The sequence below is a fragment of the Amphibalanus amphitrite genome, unplaced genomic scaffold (genome assembly GCF_019059575.1).
Source record: "Amphibalanus amphitrite isolate SeventyFive unplaced genomic scaffold, NRLGWU_Aamphi_draft 001840F_arrow, whole genome shotgun sequence".
NCBI classification, from domain to species: Eukaryota; Metazoa; Arthropoda; class Thecostraca; order Balanomorpha; family Balanidae; genus Amphibalanus; species Amphibalanus amphitrite.
In genome coordinates this window covers 14358-38984 of record NW_024883333.1, presented here as the reverse complement: position 1 = coordinate 38984, position 24627 = coordinate 14358, and the positions used below count along the sequence as shown (strand labels likewise).

The following is a 24627-nucleotide window of genomic DNA, read 5'->3' as shown; positions in this document are numbered from 1 at the left end:
ACAGGACTGTGACCAGAATACACAAAGGCGCTTTATGTTGGGGTGAAACGATTTGGGTCTGAGAAGGGGATGGTGCGGATCGGGGGAAGTTAACTTTATGGTAGTGGGGTGAGGCAGCTGATGCTTTTTCAGTAATTATTAAATTTGGCTTTTTGAAGTCCGGCTCAAAATGACGTATCTATGCAAGCGATTATATAAAATCAACTATGGAAGTGTCCGGGTAATTACTAGTGGTCTCAATTTCAGAAAACGTATGTCCAAAGTTCGTCCAATGTCCAATGCTTACGTTGGTTGTCCGTCCAAAAATGTCCAAGCCAGCCATTTGTCCAAAGATGTCCGACACCTACGCAATAGTTTACACTCAACACTGTTATTTAATTTGCTTTTCATGTACCGTTACAAGCTCAAAAGTGTTAAAGGTAGTGTGCCAGCTTTCCTGGACCGTATGGAGTTAATGGCCCAGATAAGGAGAACCGGATTTTTAGAACTTATCCATACCTTCAAAACTCATGGAAACGTCTTAAATTCTTCAAATTTTGAGTACCCCAGTGCGCAATTCGCCCCGACGGGTTGTCGGTCGTACCCCAACCACATTTCACACCACTATGAACAATAAATGCACACACTGAAATCGCTATTACCGATATGCTCATCCAATCAAGTTTCGATAAACCCGTTCATCATCATCTCCTGCGGTTTCGAACACGCCTGTTAGGTGGTGCGGTAGACCGCGCCCAAAGCCAGGGCCCCGTTAACGTGAGGTAGCCGAGTCGGGGCAGCGTGCGCTGACCCAAGCCGGGGCCGCGCGTCCTCCCGGTGTCGTGTGATAGCCCGGGGCTGCCCGCGGGGATGCGGTAGACCGCGCCCAAAGCTGCGGCCCCGGCTTGGGTCAGCGCACGCTGCCCCGACTCGGCTACCTCACGTTACCGGGGCCCTGGCTTTGGGCGCGGCTTCTGCTCATACTTTGTGGTGCGGTGGTGGTGCGTCGGGCCGCACGCTCTGACTTCGGCCAAGAAAAATGCGTCAGCTGATCATTGTCATTTCTGCCACTTGCGTGTGGTGAAATGGGGTCATAACTTAAGAGACGGCTTTTTCATATCAATTATTTTACATAAAATCATATTTCAAACCATAAATAATGTTCGACAGCCAAATAAAAGAAACAATACCAATACAGGCTTACAGTTTAAGGCTCGACATTGTGTTGTCTACGATTAGACAGCTGATAACTCATTCCCGTACGTCGTAACTCTATAATGACCTTTGCTTATTGTCACATGTGCGCCGCATTCGCGATTGTTGCCGACGCCTGTTTACAGGTCAGCCCACTACAGCTGTTATACATATAGAAAAACCGATAAACTTTTAGGCGAAAAAGGCACTATTCCAGGCCCATTTTTGATTTTTTTTTTGCGTTATTAGGTAAAAACAGAAGCTTCTTATCCTAGGAAAAATAAAATGGGAAATCTTTCAAAGGTGGCACACTACCTTTAATCATATCGTTCAGCGTATTGGCCGATAAGATAGTAGAATTCATGCTCATTGATTTTGCAGGCTAATCGGAGGTTGGCGGTGCTGTGCACATTCCATATGTAATAACAGTAGGAACTAGTTGTTTCTTACGGGAAACCCTAACCCTTGCGTTTTTAGATCTACTCGTATGTTATCCGTGCTAGAAACACTGCGGTGCGCAATGCCGTGGCTATCTACGCTAGATGGCAGCAACAGTAACGCCTGAAGATATGCTGTGCCGCACGGCTCTGCCGCCCGACCAGAGAATGCGGCCGGGCGGAGCATGCATGGCGCTCAAAATCAAGATCGTGTACAAGATTGTGAGTTGCTGTCATATTGATTTGGCGCCGTTTAAGCACTTCGATTGGGCGAATCGATCGAGCTCACTTCTCAGCCCTTCACCCAAAACGGAAGCGACAAGTGACCCAAATGATTGACAGATGGCACCACCTCTACCTGACTGCGAGTGTCACCCCACATACTGATACCACCTGCCCTCACCTCCCTCCGGGCAATCCGTGTAGATGTCGCCACTCGCCGCCGGCGTCTGCGTGCGTTCCGTCCCCGGTCCGCGCACGCAGCCTCGGCCTCCCAGCGCCGAACTGCGCCCGGCAGTATGCCCTGCGGCGCCGGGTCGTGCGGGTCAGGGCACCGCCTGAGGGGCTGAGAGAGGGGAGGGCAGCGGACACGTGCTCGAAGTGTGGGGAATCGAGTGCCGGCAGGAAGGGACAAGCGAAGAAAGCGTTGTGTAAAATTATGTGATCAAAGCTCACTTGGATTTGAAATTGCAAAAGGGAAACGAATCTTGATTTAAAGCCCACTGTTTGACGCAACTATAGTAGATAACGTTTACAAAATAACATATAGCGAGCGGTTAAAGTCAGTTGAAAAGCCTCTGGTACATAACGTTAGTTTGTCAAACGGTGTATCTAGTGGGTCCAATTTGCCATTCTCTTGCAATAACAAGCTTGCTTGTGAAGTGAAGCGAAGCGGAGCCACAAAGCAAGTCAACAGGGGACCGAAATCAGCTAGGAATTATGTGTGTCCTAGTGTCAGACGTAGAACAGTCAGTAAACGCACAGCAAGTGCGAGAGGTGAACTGCAGCGTTATGAACCCAGTGCGGGACAACCTGTGACTGTGCTGGTGAAATATAGTTGAGTGAGGGCAAATAAAACAGGAAAATGCCGTACCGCTATAAGAAACTCACCGTGTTTAAGGTAAGTGTGCACTGTGCATGGCACCCATGACTGGAATGAGTCTAGTGCCTCGATACGTTCAAATGAGATGAGAGATGAGATGATATGAGATGCCTAATGAGATAATTCACAGACAAAACAGTTGTTAAGGTGTTGTAAATTTGAAGCTCGTATCCGTATTCCGTTTATTACATTTACATGCACATGTATTCATCAAACAAAACCTGTGAATTTCTTTTATCTATTCCAACATAACCCTGTACTTCAAGTTCAACCAATGCGATAATTTACTAATTGAGCAGCCAATTATCCTAACAATCTTCGAGATCAAAGTGTCCCGAAGCTACCGCAAAAGCTAAAAACTCGTACTGCTAATCCCCCAGAACAGCTGCAGAATTCAGGATAGACGGAACTGGATTAGGGACAACAAACGGTCCCTAAGGATTTAATGGGTCCCGTTTAGATCAGGATTAAACGGCTCAGGGGCTAAAAGGAGCTGTCAGATGAATGTGAGTCTCGCTGTTTTAATAAACCGATAGATAGAAGAACCAACATTAGCTTCAGCTGTATAACTAGATGCGAAGTCCTTGGCCCTGATAAAATGCACGCGAAATAAAAATACGATACACTTGCACTCTCGCCCCAGCTGAAAGCTGTCGTTCAATTGACTTTGCTTTTGAATGAAGTAGCCCCACGACTAGGCATGTAATGCACCCATGCCGCTTTAATCAAGACATTTAAAGGCGCTTTTAGACATCATCATCAACCCATCATTCTGAACACCGCTGCTCAGTTTGCGATACCACTGTCATCTCAATCATTAAATCTTTAAACAAACTCGCCTTTCAGAAAGACTGCGACCTTCTATTCGACAACCCATTGACATATCATATCATGACATATCATGAGTGACTAAGACCACTCATAATCTAATCAACCCGAATGCTCGAAGTCCTCAAGAGCTCGTCTATCTGGTCGGGAGTTCCGCGGTTGTCTGACTTGCATGGTGCGGCCACTGTCCATTGATTGCGCTCATGGCTGAGGGCTGATAGGGGCCTGATAGGAGTTCGCCACACCCGGCCGGCCGCCACCCACTGGCTATCAGTAGACTGTCCACTGGCGGACAGCAGCGGTGTCCGAACTGTGTCCGAGCCGTGTCCGGACTGTGTCCGAGCTGTGTCCGAGAGGAGCCTGGGAGGAGCGCGGTTGCCGCCAAGCTGTGTCCTGCAACGGTGAACGCGTCCGAATCGTCTCCATCTGTCCATCAGTGTTAAAGATCAACTCGTCTGCTTAGGAAGGACGGCCAGCGGCGGCATGTCGTCTCGATACGGTGATGACCGGGCGCGACCCGGCGGCCCGACCCGGTGGCGATCCACCCACGGGCTCGCTGATCCGGAGCCGGAGGACATCCCCCGCCAGTCGCCGCCGGTGAGCCCCTGGAAAAGCACGGGGAACCTGATCGGCGCCGGCTCGCTGCCGAGGCCGTGGACTCGCCAGCGCACCGGCAACAACGTCCAGAGGATGATGGAGAGGCTGCAGTCGCAGGAGGACGGACCGCGACCCTCCTGGGCTGACGAGGTGGACGACGGCCGGCCCTCTGACGCGCCGCGCGCCAGGCTCCGCAGCGGTCTGACGGGTCGGGCGGAGCAGCCTCGGCCGCCGCGGCCCCGCAGTATGGGAGAGTGGCTGGGGCTGAAACAGAGGGATGAGGCGGAGGACGAGGAGGGGAACCAAGAGCGGGCTGGGGCGACTGAGAGGCAGCCTCGTGATAGAGAGTCGCCAGAAGCTCGACGAAGAGGGCTGGGTGCCTTCCGAGCAGTCGATGATTCTGGTAGCAGGAGTCTTGGTAGACGCTCAGGCGTTTCCCCATCAAGATATGCAGATCGGTCTGACAGAAGGCAGGTTGCCAGAGCACGAGGTCAGTCCGTTGATGAACTGGACACGGAGAATCGAAGTGTGGATGTCCCAACCTCTCCCAGGGTCCACGGAGAGAGGCGGTATGAAGAATCGTCTCCAAGTGTTGCGACGAGGGTGAGTAATCGACATCATAGAGCTAGACATGCTGAAGACGCTGATGAACACGAGGAAACACCGAGACGGCACCGGGGCACCGACCACTCTGCGCCTCATATTCAAACGCTACCCAGCAGGGCGCGGTACAGAATAGATAGTGACTTGGACGAGAAACGGCCTCTTGGAAGACTATCGGCTGAACACGCCTCGGCCATCAGAGAGATCAGGAAAGCTGCCAAGGCTGCCTCGGGAAGTAGTGATGAGCTGGCCGAACCAGAGCCCCGCCGCTCAGTAGATGCTCTTGAAAAGAGACGAGCGCTTCGAGACCGAAGCCCGGCGGCCGAGGGAAGTCATAGATCAGCCGCTCTGAGAACGAGTGATACACCAACCCCCAGAGCGGCCACGAGGGTCGGCTCAGCCAGGGCATCTCCGCTGCCGGACCTGATCTCAGAGGAGGACAGCAACTCCGCGGCGGCACGGCGGAGCCGATATCGGAGGCCTGAGGTCAAACCTGCAGATGATTCGTATAAAGAGCAAGCGGACACAGGAGAAAGAACAGGAAAGGTCGATGTAAAACTAGTATCAGCTAGACTCAAGTCCGGCAAAACTGAAGAAATGCCGATTGGAGATGAAATCGGACATACGCGTGACCAAAAGCAGAGAGACGTGGATGATGAAAGACGAAGTGCCGCTGAAAGTCCTGAGCATATGGATAGCTTGAAACCGAGAGCAAAGCCTACAAAAAGACACAATATCGATGCCAAAGAAAATGAAGAGCTTAACGGAGCCCAGGAAGATACCCGAGCTGCCAATGTCCCGGAGGATGGTCGTGTAAAGGCGGTACTAGCTGAGGTCATAACTTCGGAGGGCGAAGAACCGAAGCCAGTTGAAGAGCCCAAGTACAAGCCGGTGGCGGCGCCCCGGCGACTGACGGCCAGCGGGATGACCTTAGATCAGGTCACCGTTCCGCAGCCGGCCCGGCGCTCCATTGACCTGAACGCCTCTTTCGATGACTACAAGAAGAGCAGGTCCAGAGGCAACGGGCGACTGACGAACACAAAGGAAGCACGGACGAAAATCGTCCCGGTAGGTAAAATCGTGCTTGTATAGCAGAGAGGTGTTCCATGCATTTATTCATTCATGCATTTTCATGCTTTTTCACCATTTCGGTTTGGAATAGCTAGGCCTAGGGGGTTCAATTTTTCAGCACATTTGCGATTTAGTGGCATAATGACGGCATTACAATGAGTCATATCCCAATCTTTTCATGCTTATGTTCACTGTCTTCCTATCTCTTCCTTCCTCTTGGTCATTCAGGAGTATACGACCTCTAGCAATATGATCTCATTATACCAATGCGTTCGGTCATGTGTGCTTCTGCGATACAAGACATGAGCATGACAGGTACGCGCCATTTTTACTACTCTCTTGACAAGTTGTGAGGCAGTCGCTCTGCCAAGTAATTAGCGCACTATCCACCGGCGCCTGCATTCCTGGCGTGTCAGCGCCTTTGAAGCCCGCCTCACACCCCTGACCTGTCCCGTCCCGGCTGTCTGCCGAGGCTCCCTGGGAGCTCTGCCATGGAGACAGGGGAGAGGGGAGGGTGGCACCGTGCCAGCCATCCTTCTCCCGCCTCCGGCCATCGACCCAGAGGACAGAGGCTGGGGCTGGAGGTCACAGAATCAGGGACAGACGCTGGAAAATGAAGCGTCTACTGAAGCTGTCAGCTGGACAAAACATTAACGTTTTTATTGTACTTTGTTTACATATAACTATAAACCGGCCGTTTGTGCCATACGTTCAGTTTTCGACATACATATTTATGTTTTCCAACCAAACAATACGTCAGCAGGCATTAGTCCAAACAAAACACCTTGAGCCAACATACCGATCTTCACAGCCTTCACGCGGGTGGTCTACCCCTTCTATCTGTGACGATTCCATTGTTGATATCGGTCATCAATGACGGCAGCTTCGTCAGCTTCGTGTTAGACGAATGATCACGAGAGTTGTTTGTTATCGTTGCATTGACACGCCCAAAACACAGCGAAGATATCAATACTGCTACCCAGTCAGTGATGACGACCCACCCTAGTTCTTGTGAGCCTGAACCACTGATCTTTCCCTCATGTGACGGCAAGTAGAAAAGTATAGGCCAGCCTAATAGTGGATCATTGCTGTATATGAAGCAGAAATTGATTAACGTTTATTCAAACCAGAATAAAAATACGATGAGGCGTCTCCGAGGTTTAACTCCAGTATATGATCCGTCCTAATCCGACTATTTCGGACTACTGAAGGTCAACTAAGTCCCGTCGGTGACCCTACCTGACCTGCTCTGACCTCTGCCCGACCCCGCTCTTCTCCCAGATGAACGAGCGCGGCTCGGGTCTGCGCGCCCGCGGTGAGGTGCAGGACTTTGAGAAGCTGCGCGCCGAGTGTCGCCGCTCCGGCCGGCTGTTCGAGGACCCCGAGTTTCCGGCCACCGACTGCTCCATCTTCTTCTCCCGCACGCCGCCGCGGCCCTTCGAGTGGAAACGACCTCACGTGAGTACTCCATCTTCTTCTCTCGCACGCCGCCGCGGCCCTTCGAGTGGAAACGGCCTCACGTGAGTACACAATATTCTTTCAAGTGGGAATGACCAATTGAGAGTGTCAGACTGTCCACGGCGGTTTTGAGTAAAAATGACTTCACGTCAGTCCCAAGCTGACCGCAACCGTTTAGTTTCCAGTGGAAACTGCTTCATCTGACAACAGATTCCTCATACACGAGTTATTTTCTCGGGCATCCTGAAATATGTCATCGATCTCGCACGACCAGCTGGCTCCACATATATTCTCCTTTCTAGTTACATGGTTCCCTAAAATAAAGTGCTCTGGAAAAGGAAATTGGATTTTGATTATTTGAATTGGACAAATTAATTCGTATATGATGTAAGATAAAAACACCAAAACCACCCAACGTTTCGTGTTATTCACTTTTTCAAGCGTGATATGACACATTTTACCTACAGAGTCAAGTACGTTTTTTCGGTTTCGTTCGAATATAGCGCGGGCACTTTTTCACAAATTTCCTCTGCCTTGCATGACATATTGACACATACATACACACTTACTACAAATTAACGTCTTTCCTAGCCAACAGAGCAGACACCGAAGCTAGTCTGAAGAATCCACTCGAAATGTTCAAAACATCACCTTTCGCAATAAACGCTGCTTCTATAATTCTCCGTTGGGTTTTAGAAAAGTTTTGATCCACATGTGTAGCCCGCGTCCAATCAGGTAAATGCCCTTCTTTCTCAGCGTGAATAACAAATGCATTGGAAAGTCTATGATTACGTAAATCCCCCCTGTGTTCACGGACCCGTGTTTTGAGACCCCTACCAGTTTCCCCGTAGTACACCCGCGGGCACCCACTACATGGAATTTTGTAAACTACGCTGTCTCTGTTGCGAGACTGTTACCTTTTTTTACGCATTATCCCACCTATCTTCTGCCCCCCCCCCCCCCCTACAGAGACTATGCCCAGCGCAGGACCTATCAGTTTCTGAACCGTTTCATTCAAAGGAGAATGCGGAGCTATTACCATTGGTTTGGTTTCTGCCACAGGCTGATCAGCTACAGCTGAGGGCTGGTTATGTGGATCAAAACTTTTCTAAAACCCAACGGAGAATTATAGAAGCAGCGTTTATTGCGAAAGGTGATGTTTTGAACACTTCGAGTGGATTCTTCAGACTAGCTTCGGTGTCTGCTCTGTTGGCTAGGAAAGACGTTAATTTGTAGTATGTGTGTATGTATGTGTCAATATGTCATGCAAGGCAGAGGAAATTTGTGAAAAAGTGCCCACGCTATATTCGAACGAAACCGAAAAAAACGTACTTGACTCTGTAGGTAAAATGTGTCATATCACCCTTGAAAAAGTGAATAACACGAAACGTTGGGTGGTTTTAGTGATTTTATCTTGCATCATATACGAATTAAATTGGATTTTACCGCCGTCTAATATCACCGTAGATCGATAGAGCTGGTGTGTTTACTGTATCGAATCGACCAGTCACAGAATGGTGTTGACCGTGCAAACCGACAGGTCGGTGACATGTTAGTACTGGTGGGATATGGAAAAATCTCAAACATCCACACACCTCAGTTGACGAAAAGAATTGAACGTTGGACCGAGAAAGTAGGACGAAAAACGGCTAATTGGGCGTTCTTTTCTCAGGAAATCTGCAGCAACCCGAAGTTCATCTTGAAAGGCGCTTCCCGGTTTGATGTCCAACAGGGAGAGCTAGGTAAGGATTTCATTTTATTCATGCTAATAATTCCATGTTTCTAGCAACATTTAATTATTTCACCACGATGACTTAATTATTTCATAATTTATCTTTGAAAAACACTAAGCAAAGTTTCCGCTTATCGTCTCGTTGCATCCATTGCGAACTTGTCTTGTGAACTGATTTATGGTACTTTATTATTCATTCAACGTTATTTTCGCGGCGAGCTTCGAAGACCACCGGCACCGTATCACCTTACGTTCTTTTCCATGTCTCTGCTCAGGCGACTGCTGGCTGCTAGCCGCCGTGGCCAACATCACACTGAACCAGGAGCTGTTCGCGCAGATCGTGCCCAGCGACCAGGAGATGGACGACCAGTACGCCGGCATCTTCCACTTCAGGTAGGTGATGGGGAAGGTCTGTGATACCGCCTCTGGATAACAGCTTCAAGTAAGCCGGGACGGAATTTCATATAATATTTTATATTGAGCAACGATGTAGACCAAACAAACCAGTTCCAGACGTTTATGGCAGTGGTAAATCAGGCACAAATTGTACCACCCCAGCGAACCGCTTGTGCTTACAAGCGGCCTCTGCCCACCCCAGCCGTCCAGACTTCATTAGCCTATGTTTAACGGCCTCTGAACAGCGGTGGTCCTCAGACCTTCGGCACCTCCGGCAAACATCTCAACATAAACACCAGCTGAACAAGTAAACAGCCCTGTTCAGCCGATGGTAAATTATCCTCTGTGTGCACATCAATAAATTTGGGCTGACGGTAGGTACAGAATAAGATAGCAAAGTTGCGGGCTCCAAACACGGCAAATGTAAAATTTCTGTTTTTTGTGATTATGTGATAGCTCTTACAGTAGGTAGTGCAAAATGCTTGTTTGGGTTTGAATTTTATTTTTTTAAGTTTATTATTATTTTACTTCGTCTATGAAATGGACAACAACGTGTTTTTAAACACACAGTTTTTAATGCTCAGCATAATCACATTTAAGAAGCATTTTACATCCTAGCTGACCTCATTATGACCTAGGTGCGGCTCCACCCTGTCCTGTGCTCTCCGCCGCTGGTCTCAGATATTATTCCGTCGTGCCTCTCCGTCAGGTTCTGGCAGTACGGCCGGTGGGTGGACGTGGTGGTCGATGACCGCCTGCCCACTTACCACGGTCAGCTGGCCTTCATGCACTCGCAGGACAACAGGGAGTTCTGGTCGGCTCTCCTCGAGAAGGCATACGCCAAGTGAGTCAGCAAGACGGGTACGGGTGTTAGGCGGAAACGTCCAATACTGACGGTGGGAGAAGTGTTTTGTTTTTGCCGAATAACGTAAAAATGGAAAAGTATCGGGTCATCTGATCAGCCATTTTCTAGCAACATTATCTCGCTCGCATCATGTAAGTTGAAAGAGAATATCATGAAAATAGACAGCGTGATCATAATACAACTAATGAAAAACTGCCTAATAGTCGCTTATCGATGCCTGCTAATCTGTTTATCCAAGTTATCCGGTGGCACCGGCGGCAAGTATTATCACATTTAATCGTCGTATCATATCCTTCAGACTGCACGGCTCGTACGAGGCCTTGAAGGGCGGCACCACCTGCGAGGCCATGGAGGATTTCAGCGGCGGCGTCACCGAGATGTACGACATCGAGCAGGCCCCAGAGAACCTGTTTCAGATCATGCTGAAGGCCAACCAGCGACAGTCACTCATGAGCTGCTCCATCGAGGTAAGAAAGAGAAAAATAGAGGAGTAAATGGTGGTCGGTAAGAGTGTAGATTAAGGTCATGCCGATTCCAACATGCTCCCTTGCTCAAAGACACCTTGTTGCCTTTTCATTGTAAAGGGCATAAGATGCGTTATGTCTAGTCATGCATTATTTATTTGCTTATCTACTTTAACTACATGCCTTATTTGCCTGTATAAGCTCCATATAATAAACCGCCGGTGGAAACCGGAAGAGAGAGAATCTACTTCACATTCCCTCTCACCCGTTTCACGTTATACCGTATTCTGATTTCGTCCCCCCCCCCCCTTCAGCCGGACCCATACGTGGCAGAGGCGGAAATGTCGAACGGCCTCATCAAGGGTCACGCCTACTCGGTGACTAAGGCCTGCCTGGCCGATATCGAGACGCCTCGGGTCCAGGGCAAAATACCCATGGTGCGCATCAGAAACCCGTGGGGAAACGAGGCGGAGTGGAAGGGCGCCTTCTCCGACAAGTGAGTGAGGGGGGTTGGCCGGGTTTGGGAGCTATCTCAACTGGGCAAGGGCCAAGGCCTGGCTATCATGCCATTCTTAGCCGGGCTGCTGATATAAGAATGAGTCACGGTGCTTGTTTATATAGCGGGTGCATGCACGATAAGATTTGAATGAACAATGCAGGCTTAAGCGACTAGTGGCTAGTGGCTACAGCGATAGGATAGCACCACCGCCCAGCCCCAAAGTATCCTGTTCAGCTCTATGTCGGTATCATCACTTTCGCATTGTTACCGTGTGGCAGTAAACCAATGACCCTAATGACAATTAATGTTTTTCCTGTTGCTTGCTTCCTCACAAATTCGAAGCCAGCCTTTCCCAACGTCGCCCCTTTGTCCATTTAATGGGTGTGGCCGGCTGGTGGTGCCGGCTCCGCCCTGGGGCAGAGGTCCGACCCGGCCCAGTTGCGCGGGCCGGCGGGTCAGCCAGGTGCGTCGACAGCCGGCCTGGCCCGCGTCCAGGGACAACACCTCCGCCCCGCCGGCCGGCCGGAGAAATTAAAACACACCAATGTGCCGTCACAACATTCCAGAACGTCGGAAATCATCAGCCTGGTCATGTATGCCGAGCTCAGGAGCATGGCTCACTGTCTCTGCATGACACCGGTGAATGTCGGTGAATGTCATGTTGAATAGAACAAGTGACAGGTCACAGGACAGCGTTCAGAATGTTTCCCGTAAAAGCATGAACCGAGTCGTCAGTCACAGACTGGATAAAGCGAATGAATAATATTGACTGAAAATGCCAAACCCATTAGCTTGAATAATGAATACTGCTTACTCTGACGCACATTCACAAAGCTCTGCCATTTAGGTGAAAAATGTCCCGGTCAAAATTAATTTCTGGATGAGGTCGCCTTATTTACCAAGCTTACTGAGAATTGGAGGATGACACTGTGATGTTGATGATCTAGAACTATTACGCCGCTTCGTAAGTAATGCTTACGTTTAAACGACTTTCTGACGACATGAGCTTACATTCGCCATTCATCAATGGCTTACCGTCCAGTACTTACAAGATGTTCTGCGGTACAGTCTACCCCCAGTCGCCGCTGTATTGCGGCACAGTCTAACATCCAGTTACCGCTGTACTGCGGCACAGTCTAACATCCAGTTATCGCTGTACTGCGGCACAGCCTAACATCCAGTTACCGCTGTACTGCGGCACAGCCTAACATCCAGTTACCGCTGTACTGCGGCACAGCCTAACATCCAGTTACCGCTGTACTGCGGCACAGCCTACCTTTCAGCAGCGTGGTAGCATGGTGGTGTTCATGAGCTCTGTGTTGTACGCTATCCACTCGTCTGGTATTTGGTAACCTCACGGCGCACAGTCATGCACTTGTTCACTCGTATCGACCATCACGTGAGCTATCAATGGGCGAATATATCCGATTGCTGTTGAACAAATCAAAGTCAAAGATGCGTGTCATGAACGATTTTCACCTCGAAGTAGAGACGATACCTATACCTAACGCCGACTGTCTTGTGTCGTTTTCAGGTCGCCGGAGTGGAACTATATTCCGGAGGAGACCCGGAGGGAACTCGGACTAACGTTTGATGCCGATGGAGAATTCTGGATGACATTCAAGGACTTCACCAGAAACTTCCAGGTAAATAATCACTCCTTCACCGTTTATCGGCTTGCTCCTGACCGGCGCTACTGATTTATTTTCTCAAACTTCGTCATCAATCAGAAAATCACCAATAAAAACCATCATCCGCCCTAATAACGATGCCCATCAGTCTGCAATATTCCACACTAATCACTATTGACCCTCCCCGTCGCGTGTTTACCGTGCCGTCCGCCCTATGACCGGCAGCGTCTGGAGATCTGTAACCTGAGCCCGGACAGCCTGGATGACGATGAAGACGACGCCTCCAGGCGCTGGGAGATGTCCGTGTTCGAGGGAGCCTGGGTGCGCGGCGCCACCGCCGGTGGCTGCAGAAACTATATCAGTAAGACGCTGAGGGCTACGGATGTGTGTCGTGATGTTTTGTTTCGTGCACATTTATTTATTAATCCATGTATTGTATACCTATTGCTTTCTTTACAGAAATACGCCTAGGTTCAAACTGATCTCACTTTCAATCAAAGTAATTCAGTCAGTCAATGATAAAAATCTGTTCAGTCAAATTATTATCTCGCAATCGAGACAAGTATGTGAAACATACTTCGCGATACGATATTTCACATATTGCCGTCACAATAAAACTCGCACACCGTTCCGTGCTTCTATCCTCAGGATACAGAAATCCTTCTCCTCCACGCCGCAACCCCCCTCCGGGCTGGACAGGCAACTTTATCTCATGCGGGCTGCTCCCTTGGAGCGGCACCGCTGCTCCCGAGGGAGCGCACCCCGTAGCCGGGTGCAGTGAGTGCCTTGGGGCTGGGTGGCCTGTCCTCTGGACGGGCTCAGCCCCGGCAACTCACTAGGGTGCCTGCCCAGACCAATGTCTCCCCTTTATCCTATCATCCTCCCGGCTCTGAAATGGTCTTGCCAGACCGAAAAGGCCTAACCCAACAAAACAAACAAACAAACAAACAATAAAACTCTCAACTCACCATGACATCAGACAAGGATTGGCTGACGCTGACTGACCGTCATCTCCCGTCAGACACGTTCGCGCACAACCCTCAGTACCGGATCCAGCTTCACGACGTCGACGAAGACGACGAGGAGCGCAAGTGCACCGTGATTATCGCCGTGATGCAGAAGAACCGGCGCGCCCAGCGGCGGCTCGGCCTCGATTGTCTCACCATCGGCTTCTCCATCTATCACGTACGGAAACGGCTGGGCTAGATTGGTCCATCTATCAGAAACGGCCGCTACCAAACTATTCAAAAGAATTGTGTATAGGGGAAATAAAGTCGTGTCGTAGGAATAACTTTTCTACAAACGGCGTCTTGAAATATCCATTCGGTGCAATAGTTGGTACGTTAAACGTAACCTAAAGTGAACAAATATTATGCTTCATCGGGAAATGTAAAAAACGGTCATGCGACGTAAAATATCCGGTTTAAGCGCTACAAATGAGTCTAACGCCATTTCACCCCTCCCTCTCAGCTGAATGACCCGGACAGCGCGCCCAAGCCTCTGGACACCCAGTTCTTCCGGTACAACTGTTCGGTGGCGCGCGCACCTAGCTTCATCAACCTGCGCGAGGTGTCGTGCCGCTTCAAGCTGCCGCCGGGCAGCTACTGCATCGTGCCGAGCACGTTCGAGCCGAACGAGGAGGGAGAATTCCTCATCCGCATCTTCTCCGAGAAGCGCAACAACATGGAGGAGAATGACGAGGAAGTCGGCCCCGGACAGGTCTCCGATGAGGTGAGGACGCACAGTGCACAGGTGGGCGTAAGAGGTTTTGGGTTAGTTAAATCGGGAATTTTAGGGTATCACATTGGACAATAGACCTCTGTATACCAGTGCAGCTTGTGTAACATTAGGTGCAGATAAGCACGCTCGTTAAACTCACCGTAGTAAACTCTGTCTCTCTCAACTATCTCAATTATATGTCTCCTTACTTTCACTTACACTAACGTAGTCGGTAATGACTCCGCTAACCCTTCCTGACCATAAAGCATTCATTCACTTGTTCAATATTTACTTTAATCATTTACTGACTTAAGTGCATATTGGAAATGACGGTAGCGACTCCCGACAGTTTTAACTTCTTACTTGGTTTGCTGATGCTTCTCGTAGGTCTTCGATGAAAGAGTTTCGGTACGAATACATGTGGTGAGTTGAGTGAAAGGAGGAACAATCAGTAAGGCAGCCCCCCTCCCCCATATCGCTATTCCCCTAATTAACTCGTCAAAAATGCGAACCCGAGGACATCGGCTTTAGAACGCTTAGGTAATTGGTTTGGGCTGGTCGGCTCGAACGCTGCATTCCTTTGTGTATAAATATTGAGCCATTCTATTTTTATCACGGTACATGCCCTGGGTGGCGCCTTTTTCGGAATTATGCCAATGTGCATCTGTAGTTACCCACCTGATTGTGTAAATGGGTGATAAGCATGCATCCCTGTATATTCGTTTGATTCATCGCAGCTTCTCCTTGCCTCTGTTTTGTGATATAAAGGACTCTGGATATTCATATCGCATTTCATTCCAAAGCATGCTTCATTTGTTACGAGCGAGCGAGCGCAGCGAGCGAAGTGAGTCTTTTCAATATAACGGAAAAATCTCAGTATGAGCGGCCCGGCCCGGCCCGGCCTGTAACGCTTTTGAGAGGCTTATATCTCAGCAACCGCTGGACCGATTGGCCTGCGGTCTTTTTTGTTGGGTAGCCCCATCCCTTCTACCCCGTAATTGACTACTTTTGATACATCTCAGTGATCGTCGTGGCACGTGCCACGTGAAAAGTCAAGGGTGTTCAAGCTGTTTTGCTAAAGTAGTGATTTTGAGAGGCTCATATCTCAGCAGCCGCTTGGGCGATTGACTTGCGGTAATTTTTGTAGGGTAGCAGCATCCCCTCTACCCAAAATAAGATAGTCTCGATGCATGTGGGTCACCCCCAGTGCACGTGCAAAATACAACAATAAGAGGTGCAAAATTTGTTCCCATTTCAGTAACTCAGTAATTACTGGGGCGATTTCGCTGAAACTTGGCATACAGGTAGGCACCCACCAGGCAATGCATTCCCATGTGTTGCGGTTAGGGTGCTACTGCACGTGCGCACGTGCAGGGGGCGTTTCCAGATCTCGAGAACGGCTGGGCCGATTGCGCTCAAATTTGGTACACGGTTGGGGACCAGTTAGTAGGGTGCCGTGCAAAAGTCATTTTGGACCCCGTCTGCACGTGCGCACGTGCAGAATGCCGCTTCCAGATCTCAGGAACGGCTGGGCCGATTGCGTTCAAATTTGACACACCGCTAGCGACCGGTTAGAAGGGTGCTTTGCGCAAGCCCGTTGGAAGCATCCTCTCGCCCTTCCGCACGTGCAGGGCTCACTATCTCGCTCGCTCGTTCTTCGCCCAAAAGGCGTTTTACTGGTATGTAGTAAATGAACGTGAATTAAAATGAGTATTTGTTGTGAATGTTCCCATGAAATACACCTTGGTCCTGTCAAGAAACCGTGCATGATCCGGTAAGTACAATAATGCTCCCTAAAACGTAGGCATACTGGCTGCACGTGTTATCATTGCGCGTTATGCAAAATGGCTCACTTGTTCTCAACTAATTAAACAAATAACTCTCCAAAATTTTCTATAACGTCTATGCATCACAAAAGAACTTAACAGCATGTCGTATCTAAATCTATGGATCTAGGCACATCGCCATTTTATGTCCTACTTTTCAGCTGTCTAACTCCACAGATACATATCGACAGTTGCCTATCGTGCAGAGTGAAATAGCCATGTGACTTGTGCGATCCGTCACCACACGATCCATGCCTAACCGTCCGTGTCTAATTCGTAACCTCTCCTGACGGACAGATCACGCCGGAGCTGAGCCAAGAGTCCGAGTACGACCGCGCCGTGCGGCAGTTCTTCACACAAATCGCCGGAGATAACCTCGAGGTCGACTGGCGAGAGCTCAAGGAGGTGCTCGACTACGCCCTGAAGAAAGGTTCGACGATGATACCGTTCAGTTCAGATAGTCGTTTGGGATTAAAATTATGTTCGCCCTATCTAACGCCGCTATATTTGTAATTATAGTGATATGTTGGATTTATCAAGTGCCGTTGTGTTGATAAAGCCTCGATATCGACAGTTGGAACAGGATGCAACCTGATAAGGGGTGCTAAAAAGGTTGGCCAACGTTGGATTAGCGAAGTAAGGCCTCCTGATAGATGTTCGTAAATCGTGTAATATACAAGCATTGGACACCATGAAGCGAACAGCACCGATCGAGGCACTACCACTCTCATTCTCGTCCTCTCTGCCCTGCAGAGTTCGAGTTTGACGGGTTCAGCAAGGACACGGTGCGTTCGATGGTCGCTCTGCTGGACGTCGACAACTCGGGACAGCTCGGTTTGGAGGAGTTCAAATCGCTCTGGAGCAGTATCCGCCTGTGGAAGTCGGTCTTCAAGAAGCACGACCGCTCGGGCTCGTCGTACCTGAGCGGCTTCCAGCTACGGGCGGCGCTAAACGAGTCCGGCTACCGGGTCAATAACAACATGCTCAACCTGCTGATGCACAGGTCAGACAGTGTGTGTGGAGGGTGGAAGGCTAAGTGACTGGTTGGGTCTGGTGCTAACTGCGGCCGATAGATGGGTTCGAGACTGAAGCCTTATCGAAAATAAATGTATGACAGCCAGCTTTAATGCGCTAGGAAATTACGAGAACTTAAAGGTTAAAATGTTCATCGCATTTAATTTTCTGATGTTCTATGATATATGTTCCGGTGTTCTTATATTATTATATAATATATATGTTATTATAATATTATTATATTTGCTCGTAATATTTATTACTTTTCGGGGAGGTCTCTAATCTTTTAATCCCCTCGCAGATACGGTGACAGAGAAGGAAGGGTGGCCTTCGACGACTTCATGGCCTGTGCCGTGAAGATGAAGACATGCATCGGTAAGTGGGCGGTTGAGGTCGCTGATCGATATTCATCGATGACATGACATATTTGGGTATAATATATCGTCTTAATAAAGCACTGTTGTTCAAAAGGACTAGAGGTCACTGGGGTACCTACAATTGGCGTTGCGGACATAACGTATTACTGCTGACCGCAACCGACTGAATAAGTTATTCTTTTAGCGTCATAACTTTTATTTACGTGGAACGATAATCACAGAGATGCTCCCGCATCATGGAATTTCTCAAAAGCTCATGATCAATATTTTTTGTTGCAGAAATCTTCAAAGACAAAGACCCGAGACAAACAAACAAGGCGACGTTCTCTCTGGAGGACTGGATGGAACACAACATGTACTCATAAATGGAGAAAGTCGTCTGATCTCCCTGTCGTCGTACTTCGAGATCGGTGGCTCGGGCTCGGTCACAAAAAGTCGGGCCGGCTGAGCACTGCAATTGATTAGAGTTCGAGCAGTTGTTCTCGTTCTCGTGCAAAGATGCAGAGGGGGAATGGTGAATAGTGTCGTGCAATGAGTGTCGCCTTCTTTCATACTGGTGTGATTTACTGACTGCTTTTATTTAGAAGACGGTAAGCTAGAATGGTGTACAACACCTTGATGTGATGTTTCAAGTGATCGTGTCGTACTGAAGCTATTCTAAATTTCAAATATCGCAATTATGGACGTCCATAATTATAGTCCGTTTTCTACGTTGTGAATGTCGGCTCTACAGTCTACAGTGTGATGTGTGGTTCCGTAATTGTAGCTGTTCCGGGTCTAAAAGTCTGAATCGATTTGATTGCATTCGCGATTTTACCGCTTTGATGTCAAAGGGCCGCGATAGGTCGCATCCATGGGTCGAATAGGTGTACATATTTTCAGATTTTAGGTTTTGAGACGATGTGTGTGCCTAATGCCAGTGCTTGAAATATTGCTTTTGTGCCAAAGTTTGCTGTGCTTCTAGATACTTTACAGCGCCATTAACAAGTAGAAATGTACATAGATGTGGAACGAAGCTTGCCGGTGCCGCTTTGCGTAGTCAACAGTCTGCGATGAGAGTGGAAAAGGAAGGGGAAATGATGGATGGGTCTCTATTTTGTGAATGCTCTAATACCAGTAGGAGTGGGCACTAGCTGATAAAGGCTGAGCGAAGACAATGACAAACATCGGCCAGCTTTAATGCTCTGTTTACAATTTTCGAATTTATTTCTGCGTGACAGGTGTGTGTAGTTAATTACGAAAGTTTTTAAAGAAGAATAAAGTCGGCTTTGGTAAAATTGAAATCGCGATTGGTAACTTAGTTAAACAGCAACTGTATTGCATGTTTTTGTGCGGTTCTGTCGAGTGCTTATGGCCGTCTTCAGTCTTTCTTTTTGTGGCTTTCGCAAAAGCGCCTACGTTCGTGATTCGTGATGCTTTGCCTGCTGTTTGTCATTGATCGTTGGCCAGGCTGCAGGCGCTATCAATCGCTGGCATATCTTTGAAATATACCTACATTATTGATATACCGATGGAGTGTCAAAATGTGCTGATGCGTCGTAGTTTATGGAAACGATTGTGGTGTCAATGAATGTGGTCACTATTGTCTGCAGCGCTTCTCTGTCTAATCGGCATTAGCGTTTGAACCGTTTAGACTGTTCTTTCTAATCGACTATGTCTCTCTAATCGACACTCGACAGCTTATAAGCATCGTCCCGACGTAATTAGTGCATAGACAGACGATAATCGCGTCCAGCTGTGGATGTGTTCGACTTGCGAGGGAGGAGGAAGGGAGGAGCAGAGTAAACGACCAGCTGCAGCGGTCCAGCCCGGTGCCGTGGAACACTAAGTGCGAGTGGCCCACGCAGCACGTAGGCCGTTCAGAAGATTTTTACACCATCTGCTGGGACACCTGGCCCCGAACTGGTGAAGTGACGGTAAAGTACTCTTCTCTTAGGTTTATCGGTGCCCATGAAAAGCGGGACCTTCGACCTACGTTCCACCGACCTACGCTGACTCGCTATGACTTACGTTGCACTTTGTGACTAATGTCAATTATTTACATTCATTAGCGGATCCAGAAAGGCAGTCTGTGTCAACCCATCTCCATGAATTCCTGGGCCATTGCGGCATTCCCTATGCACGCTTGAAAAGTGGTGTTGAAAATATCTAATCACTTCGGCTTTAAATTGTATCAAAGTGAATCTACTAAAATATTATTTAGCTGCCTACATCTTACTGAAAATGAGACATAAATGCGCCTATGCTGCGAGTAGGGCTAGCTGTCAACATTTAACAAAAGCATTTATTATGACTAGCATAAATACTTTCAAAATATTTTTGTCATAACAAAGATAATTAATACATTAAATGTCTTAAAAATTTATAATTAACCAGCGCCATTGTAGTTATTATTCAATTCGAATTAGTTAGCTACGTTTGAGGATCATTTACAAATTTGACGTCATCAAACAGCATATTATGCTTGCATTTGTGACATTTGTGATTTCATGCATTTTGTTGCCGATATCTGACGTGACGGGTTGTGTGTGTGAGACGCGGGTTGATGTTTGTTTCTGTTGAGAATCACTTTTTCACATTGAATGGGCTCATACTATAAAATCATGTTCTTCATCATCAATGCATCTTTTACTGTTGAGTGTATTTAGCTGGCTTACAAGTATTCAATAATATTGATGCTGAACAATAGAACAGTGTCTTGGATTTTAGAGCACTCCAATCAAAAATCAGTTCAATTTTAGTTTAAAATAAATGAATAGAGATAGTGAATGACGCAAGGCAAAATAAAAATGCATTAGACCATATAAATAACAACCAAAGAACTTGCATGACTTGCTTTGTCCTGGATGGGCAAGTTGGTAATTAACTTTCAAATCTTGGACTAGCCAATTGGGTAGATAGGTATCTGTCAGATTAACTCATTCTAACTTACATCTTGTTGACTATGAACTTCATACTTCTTTTATGATATAGTATATACCCTTTGTAGTTTGTGCAGTAGTCATCATCACTAGTCACCATTAATTTTGATCAATTTTAGAAGCAAGCATTCAACTTTTCAGCTGTATTTTAATTTCAGCTAAATTTGTTGAAAAAAAATGTTGATACGTCCGTCACAGTTGACAGTTGTGGTCGGTAGCCTGGGTCTGGTTATGTTTCTACTGACTCCATCTGCCATCAAAAGAAATAAATTAACAAATGCCATCTAGATCACAAGCAGATGCCTACTGAAAGCAAAATTAGATAAGATGTAATTGTCTTATTGCTGGTATATGGCTGCTAGGATTACTCTGGTGCTGTTGGATAAGTTTTTATCATCTGATGTAATTATTGTTATGATGCTATAGGTAATGCACCACATGCAACTAACCATTATTCTACCCTTATAATGTCACATGTGACATAGGTAACTTTTTTCTATTTTTTACAGATGAACTCTGGTTTGTGTTCTGCTACACTAGGTCTGCTTTGTTTTCTGCTTTCAACAATGGGAGGCCAGGCCAACACTGAGCTACCAGATGTCCTAAGGGGTAGCTACAAGGGGTAAGTTCTACTACTGCTTCTGGTTTTTCACTTCAATTTAATGTCATACAAAGACATCTATTGATTCTTACCATTTTTGTACAGTAATTGGCTCCTTGTAATTTAATATCTGGGTTACAGACAATGTCATGTACTTATTCATGGTCTGTTTCAGGTCTTTTGCTTACAAGACTATCTCAGAAAGAATGCCAGTCATCCTTACCAAGGTGATAGATCTATTTCATAGAGAGAAGATCAACATAGGGAACCAATATGGAGATGTAAGTAGTCCTATGCTGTCAATTAAATGCTAAAGGAAAGGTATTATAAAATGGTGAAGAAGTGGCCTTTTTTGCTAGGAAACTTATATGAAAGATTTATTATTATTATGAAGGATATGTTTACAAATTATTTTATTCTTCATGTTTAAGTTTTTTATGTCCTTAAACTATAAAATGATATTAATTTTTCCATATCTAATGGGCCGTTCTGCAACTGGAGCAGTGGAGGCAACACTCCCCTTTCTGAGCCCTCCCACCACCATTTTACCACATCCTCCTCCTGCCAGGCAGCCAAGGAGAAGCTGAAACAGATCAACGGCAGCCTGTCGGAGCTGAAGAGCACCATGCAGCGGAACAAGCCGCTGCAGCCGCTGGCGGGCGCCGCTGCCGACGTGCCGCTGTGGAACCGCCTGCTGGAGGAGCAGTGGGTCGACGGAGAGCCCCCTGTCTGGTTCGACGCGCCCTGGCTCTTCGTCGAGTGCTACATGTACCGACGCGTCCGGGAAATACTCGAAAATAGGTAACTGACCGATGAGGGAGATGGAATAAAGAAGTCAACACAAGCGTATGGCTAAGATCGCAGTTTGACAAATTTGTTTGCGTTAACGCACCTATCCTCCCTCTCCCGTCACTTTTTCTTTGGCTAATATGTTACATTGCAATGTGTAAATCCAATATCAAACCAAGGAATCCCGTACCACATTACGGGATTTAATCATTTTACTCGATTGACTCCATTTTTTTCGTTCGCGTGTGTTTACCAGCGGGGAGCTGCGGGATTACGATTACTTCGGCCAGCAGAAGCGGGACACCCTGGAGGCCTCGATGGCCGCCATTGAGCTGCTGGGAGAACACCTGCTGGAGACTGTGGCCGACCCGGCGAGCCTCTCCGGCCAGCAGGTCAAACGGGCCTTCTCAGACTTCATCGGGGTAAGGAGCGGTTCATCGAAACTGCGTGCAGGTTTAGTCTAATATTGTCGCTGTCGAGGTATGCCTGTATACGAGTTTCACAGTTGTGTGTAGGACGGGCGCTGCTTCAAGCAATTTAACTTTTTTATAACCTGGTGTGTATTTTGTGTAAGTCTTTGTTTTTCTGCGATTATTATTTTCTATAAAATGATGTTTTTCATCCATTCAACAGACTGTAATGTTTTTCGATGTGTCGTAGTCAACCTCAGAACCTCAGCAGATCACAATATGCCGTCTTTCCCGACAGATGTCTCTGTGGGCGAACAAGAACGACCTGTCGATCAGTGCCGGGGCGCACGTCTCGCAGGAGGCGTCTCCGCTGGTGCAGCTGGTCGAACTCAACCATCGAGTGCTGGTTAATGACAGTGAGCAGGTGTTTGCTCAGCTGCGGAGACTCCGGGACAAACGCGACGTCAGAATCGGTGAGTGACGACAAAAGGAAACAGTATTAGTTGAGAGTATAATATTTTGCCGTTAGTTTTGACAAGTGAAAGAGTAGGTATCTAAAAAACTGCCTCCGGTACTGCTGATCGTCAGCATTTGCATTGCTGATACGCTCCTCATTTATTCTGTTTCATGAAGTTCGCTTTATAAAGTGCTGTCCTCCATTATCTCTGCCATCTGTAGGGATGTCATCCGTATCTCTGGATATCGCTACCAACCCGTTTCCGTGGATATATTTTACCATTGACTAAATGTGTCCCCTGCTCCTCGTTTCAGACATTGTGATGGATAACGCCGGTTTCGAGCTGTTCTCGGACCTGTGCCTGGCCGACCTGCTCACCTCCCTGGGTATCGCCCAGCGGATGTCGTTACACATCAAGGCGCACCCGTGGTACGTCTCGGACACCACCCCTGCCGACGTGCGGCACACACTGCAACACATGCACTCGGCCGAGGGTAAACCGGCCCTCCGCAGGCTCGCCGAGCGATGGCAGGGGTACCTGGACGCCGGCACGTGGGTGTTTGAGACGGATACCTTCTGGACCTCCCCCCTACCCTTCAGCAGGATGGCCAGCGAGGCGCCGGAGCTGTACGCCCACCTCCAGGGGGCAGACCTGATCATCTTCAAGGGCGACCTCAACTACCGCAAGCTGCTCGGTGATCGGAACTGGCCGCACAGTACGGGGTTCTGTGCTTCCCTCGAGGGGTTCCACCCGGCCCCCCTGGTGGCGCTGCGGACCATGAAGGCGGACCTGGTATCGGGCCTGGCCCCGGAACGGGAGGCGCTGACCGCGGGAGACCCCAACTGGATGGTGTCCGGAGAGTGGGCGCTCATACAGCTCTGTGAGTGCTCAGACACCGCGCGGGGTGGCGATGAGCTGTGATCGAGCGGGGAAACCGGCGGACGGTGTCGTGGACTAGTCAGGGAGAGCGGTGTGGGGCGTGTGACGGGGATTTACGTTAGCGAAGTGTTCTGTGGAGATTATTAACTGTGGAACTGCTATTGTCAATTATTGCATCGCTGTGCACTATTTAATGCAAATCGGAACTGCCCAAAACGTTTGTGATTATTGTGTGAAATGTGGACTGTGAAGCCGTTACCTGGCCCACGTTCCGCTTCTTTCAAAGATGCATGAATCCTCTCTCAAACTCGAGATCCATTTATTATTGTCGTTTTGAACTCTCGCAAATACAAGTGCAATGCGCAGGACTTCAGAAGTCGTGTTTTACTGACAGCTTGACCGACGTTTTTTTTTCGACCCTCCAAAGCGGGTGGGGATGTTCCATAGGACCACTTGTAACCGCAGGGAACGCCTCACACCATCACAGCCAATAGCGATCGCGACATGCAGCTACATTACAGCATTGATAAGTTTTTTTAAGCGAGCTTAAGACGAGATTGAGTGAGGTAGCAAAATAATTCAACTTACGACCTAAGAAAGGTAGTGAAGATTGAAAAGGAATTTTCGCGGTTCACGAGGCCCATACTCGTATTCCACGCACTTGAGCCATGAATGCAGTCTGCCGGTAACTACCAAGAGCAGCAGTTCACCTTTCCGCCGCCAGAGGTCAGGCGGCGATAGGCGGCTGATTCCTGCCGCCCCGGGCGACCGGTCCCT

The 24627-nt window shown here is 48.2% G+C and overlaps 2 protein-coding genes across 9 annotated transcripts in view; both read left to right on the top strand.

The window, feature by feature from the left end:
• LOC122375442 (calpain-A-like) overlaps window positions 1-19297 on the top strand; it is a 42657-nt gene extending 23360 nt beyond the window's left edge. For 2 of the 4 annotated variants that reach the window (XM_043354829.1, XM_043354830.1), the window contains exons 2-15: window positions 7093-7269; window positions 8942-9011; window positions 9277-9394; window positions 10107-10241; window positions 10561-10729; window positions 11041-11222; window positions 12760-12871; window positions 13082-13217; window positions 13878-14041; window positions 14327-14587; window positions 16699-16831; window positions 17155-17404; window positions 17717-17790; window positions 18072-19297. In XM_043354829.1, coding sequence (XP_043210764.1) covers window positions 7093-7269; window positions 8942-9011; window positions 9277-9394; window positions 10107-10241; window positions 10561-10729; window positions 11041-11222; window positions 12760-12871; window positions 13082-13217; window positions 13878-14041; window positions 14327-14587; window positions 16699-16831; window positions 17155-17404; window positions 17717-17790; window positions 18072-18157 — 2067 coding nt within the window. In that variant the 3' untranslated portion in view covers window positions 18158-19297. Of the gene's footprint in view, window positions 1-2128; window positions 2731-3879; window positions 5809-7092; window positions 7270-8941; window positions 9012-9276; window positions 9395-10106; window positions 10242-10560; window positions 10730-11040; window positions 11223-12759; window positions 12872-13081; window positions 13218-13877; window positions 14042-14326; window positions 14588-16698; window positions 16832-17154; window positions 17405-17716; window positions 17791-18071 lie in introns of those variants that run through there. The other 2 variants (XM_043354831.1, XM_043354827.1) reach the window with 2 other exon arrangements.
• Window positions 19298-20291: 994 nt separating this feature from the next.
• LOC122375445 (damage-control phosphatase ARMT1-like) lies at window positions 20292-24226 on the top strand. 5 transcript variants are annotated; one of them, XM_043354836.1, is made up of 7 exons: window positions 20292-20318; window positions 21223-21335; window positions 21490-21595; window positions 21883-22115; window positions 22360-22525; window positions 22812-22986; window positions 23285-24226. In XM_043354836.1, the coding sequence occupies exons 2-7, from the start codon at window positions 21223-21225 to the stop codon at window positions 23890-23892; spliced, it is 1401 nt and encodes a 466-aa protein (XP_043210771.1). In that variant the 5' UTR covers window positions 20292-20318; the 3' UTR covers window positions 23893-24226. The 5 variants fall into 5 exon arrangements, with proteins under 5 accessions (XP_043210771.1, XP_043210772.1, XP_043210770.1 ...); XM_043354837.1 differs by having other exon boundaries at window positions 20304-20322; XM_043354835.1 differs by having other exon boundaries at window positions 20317-20339.
• Window positions 24227-24627: the final 401 nt, after the last annotated feature.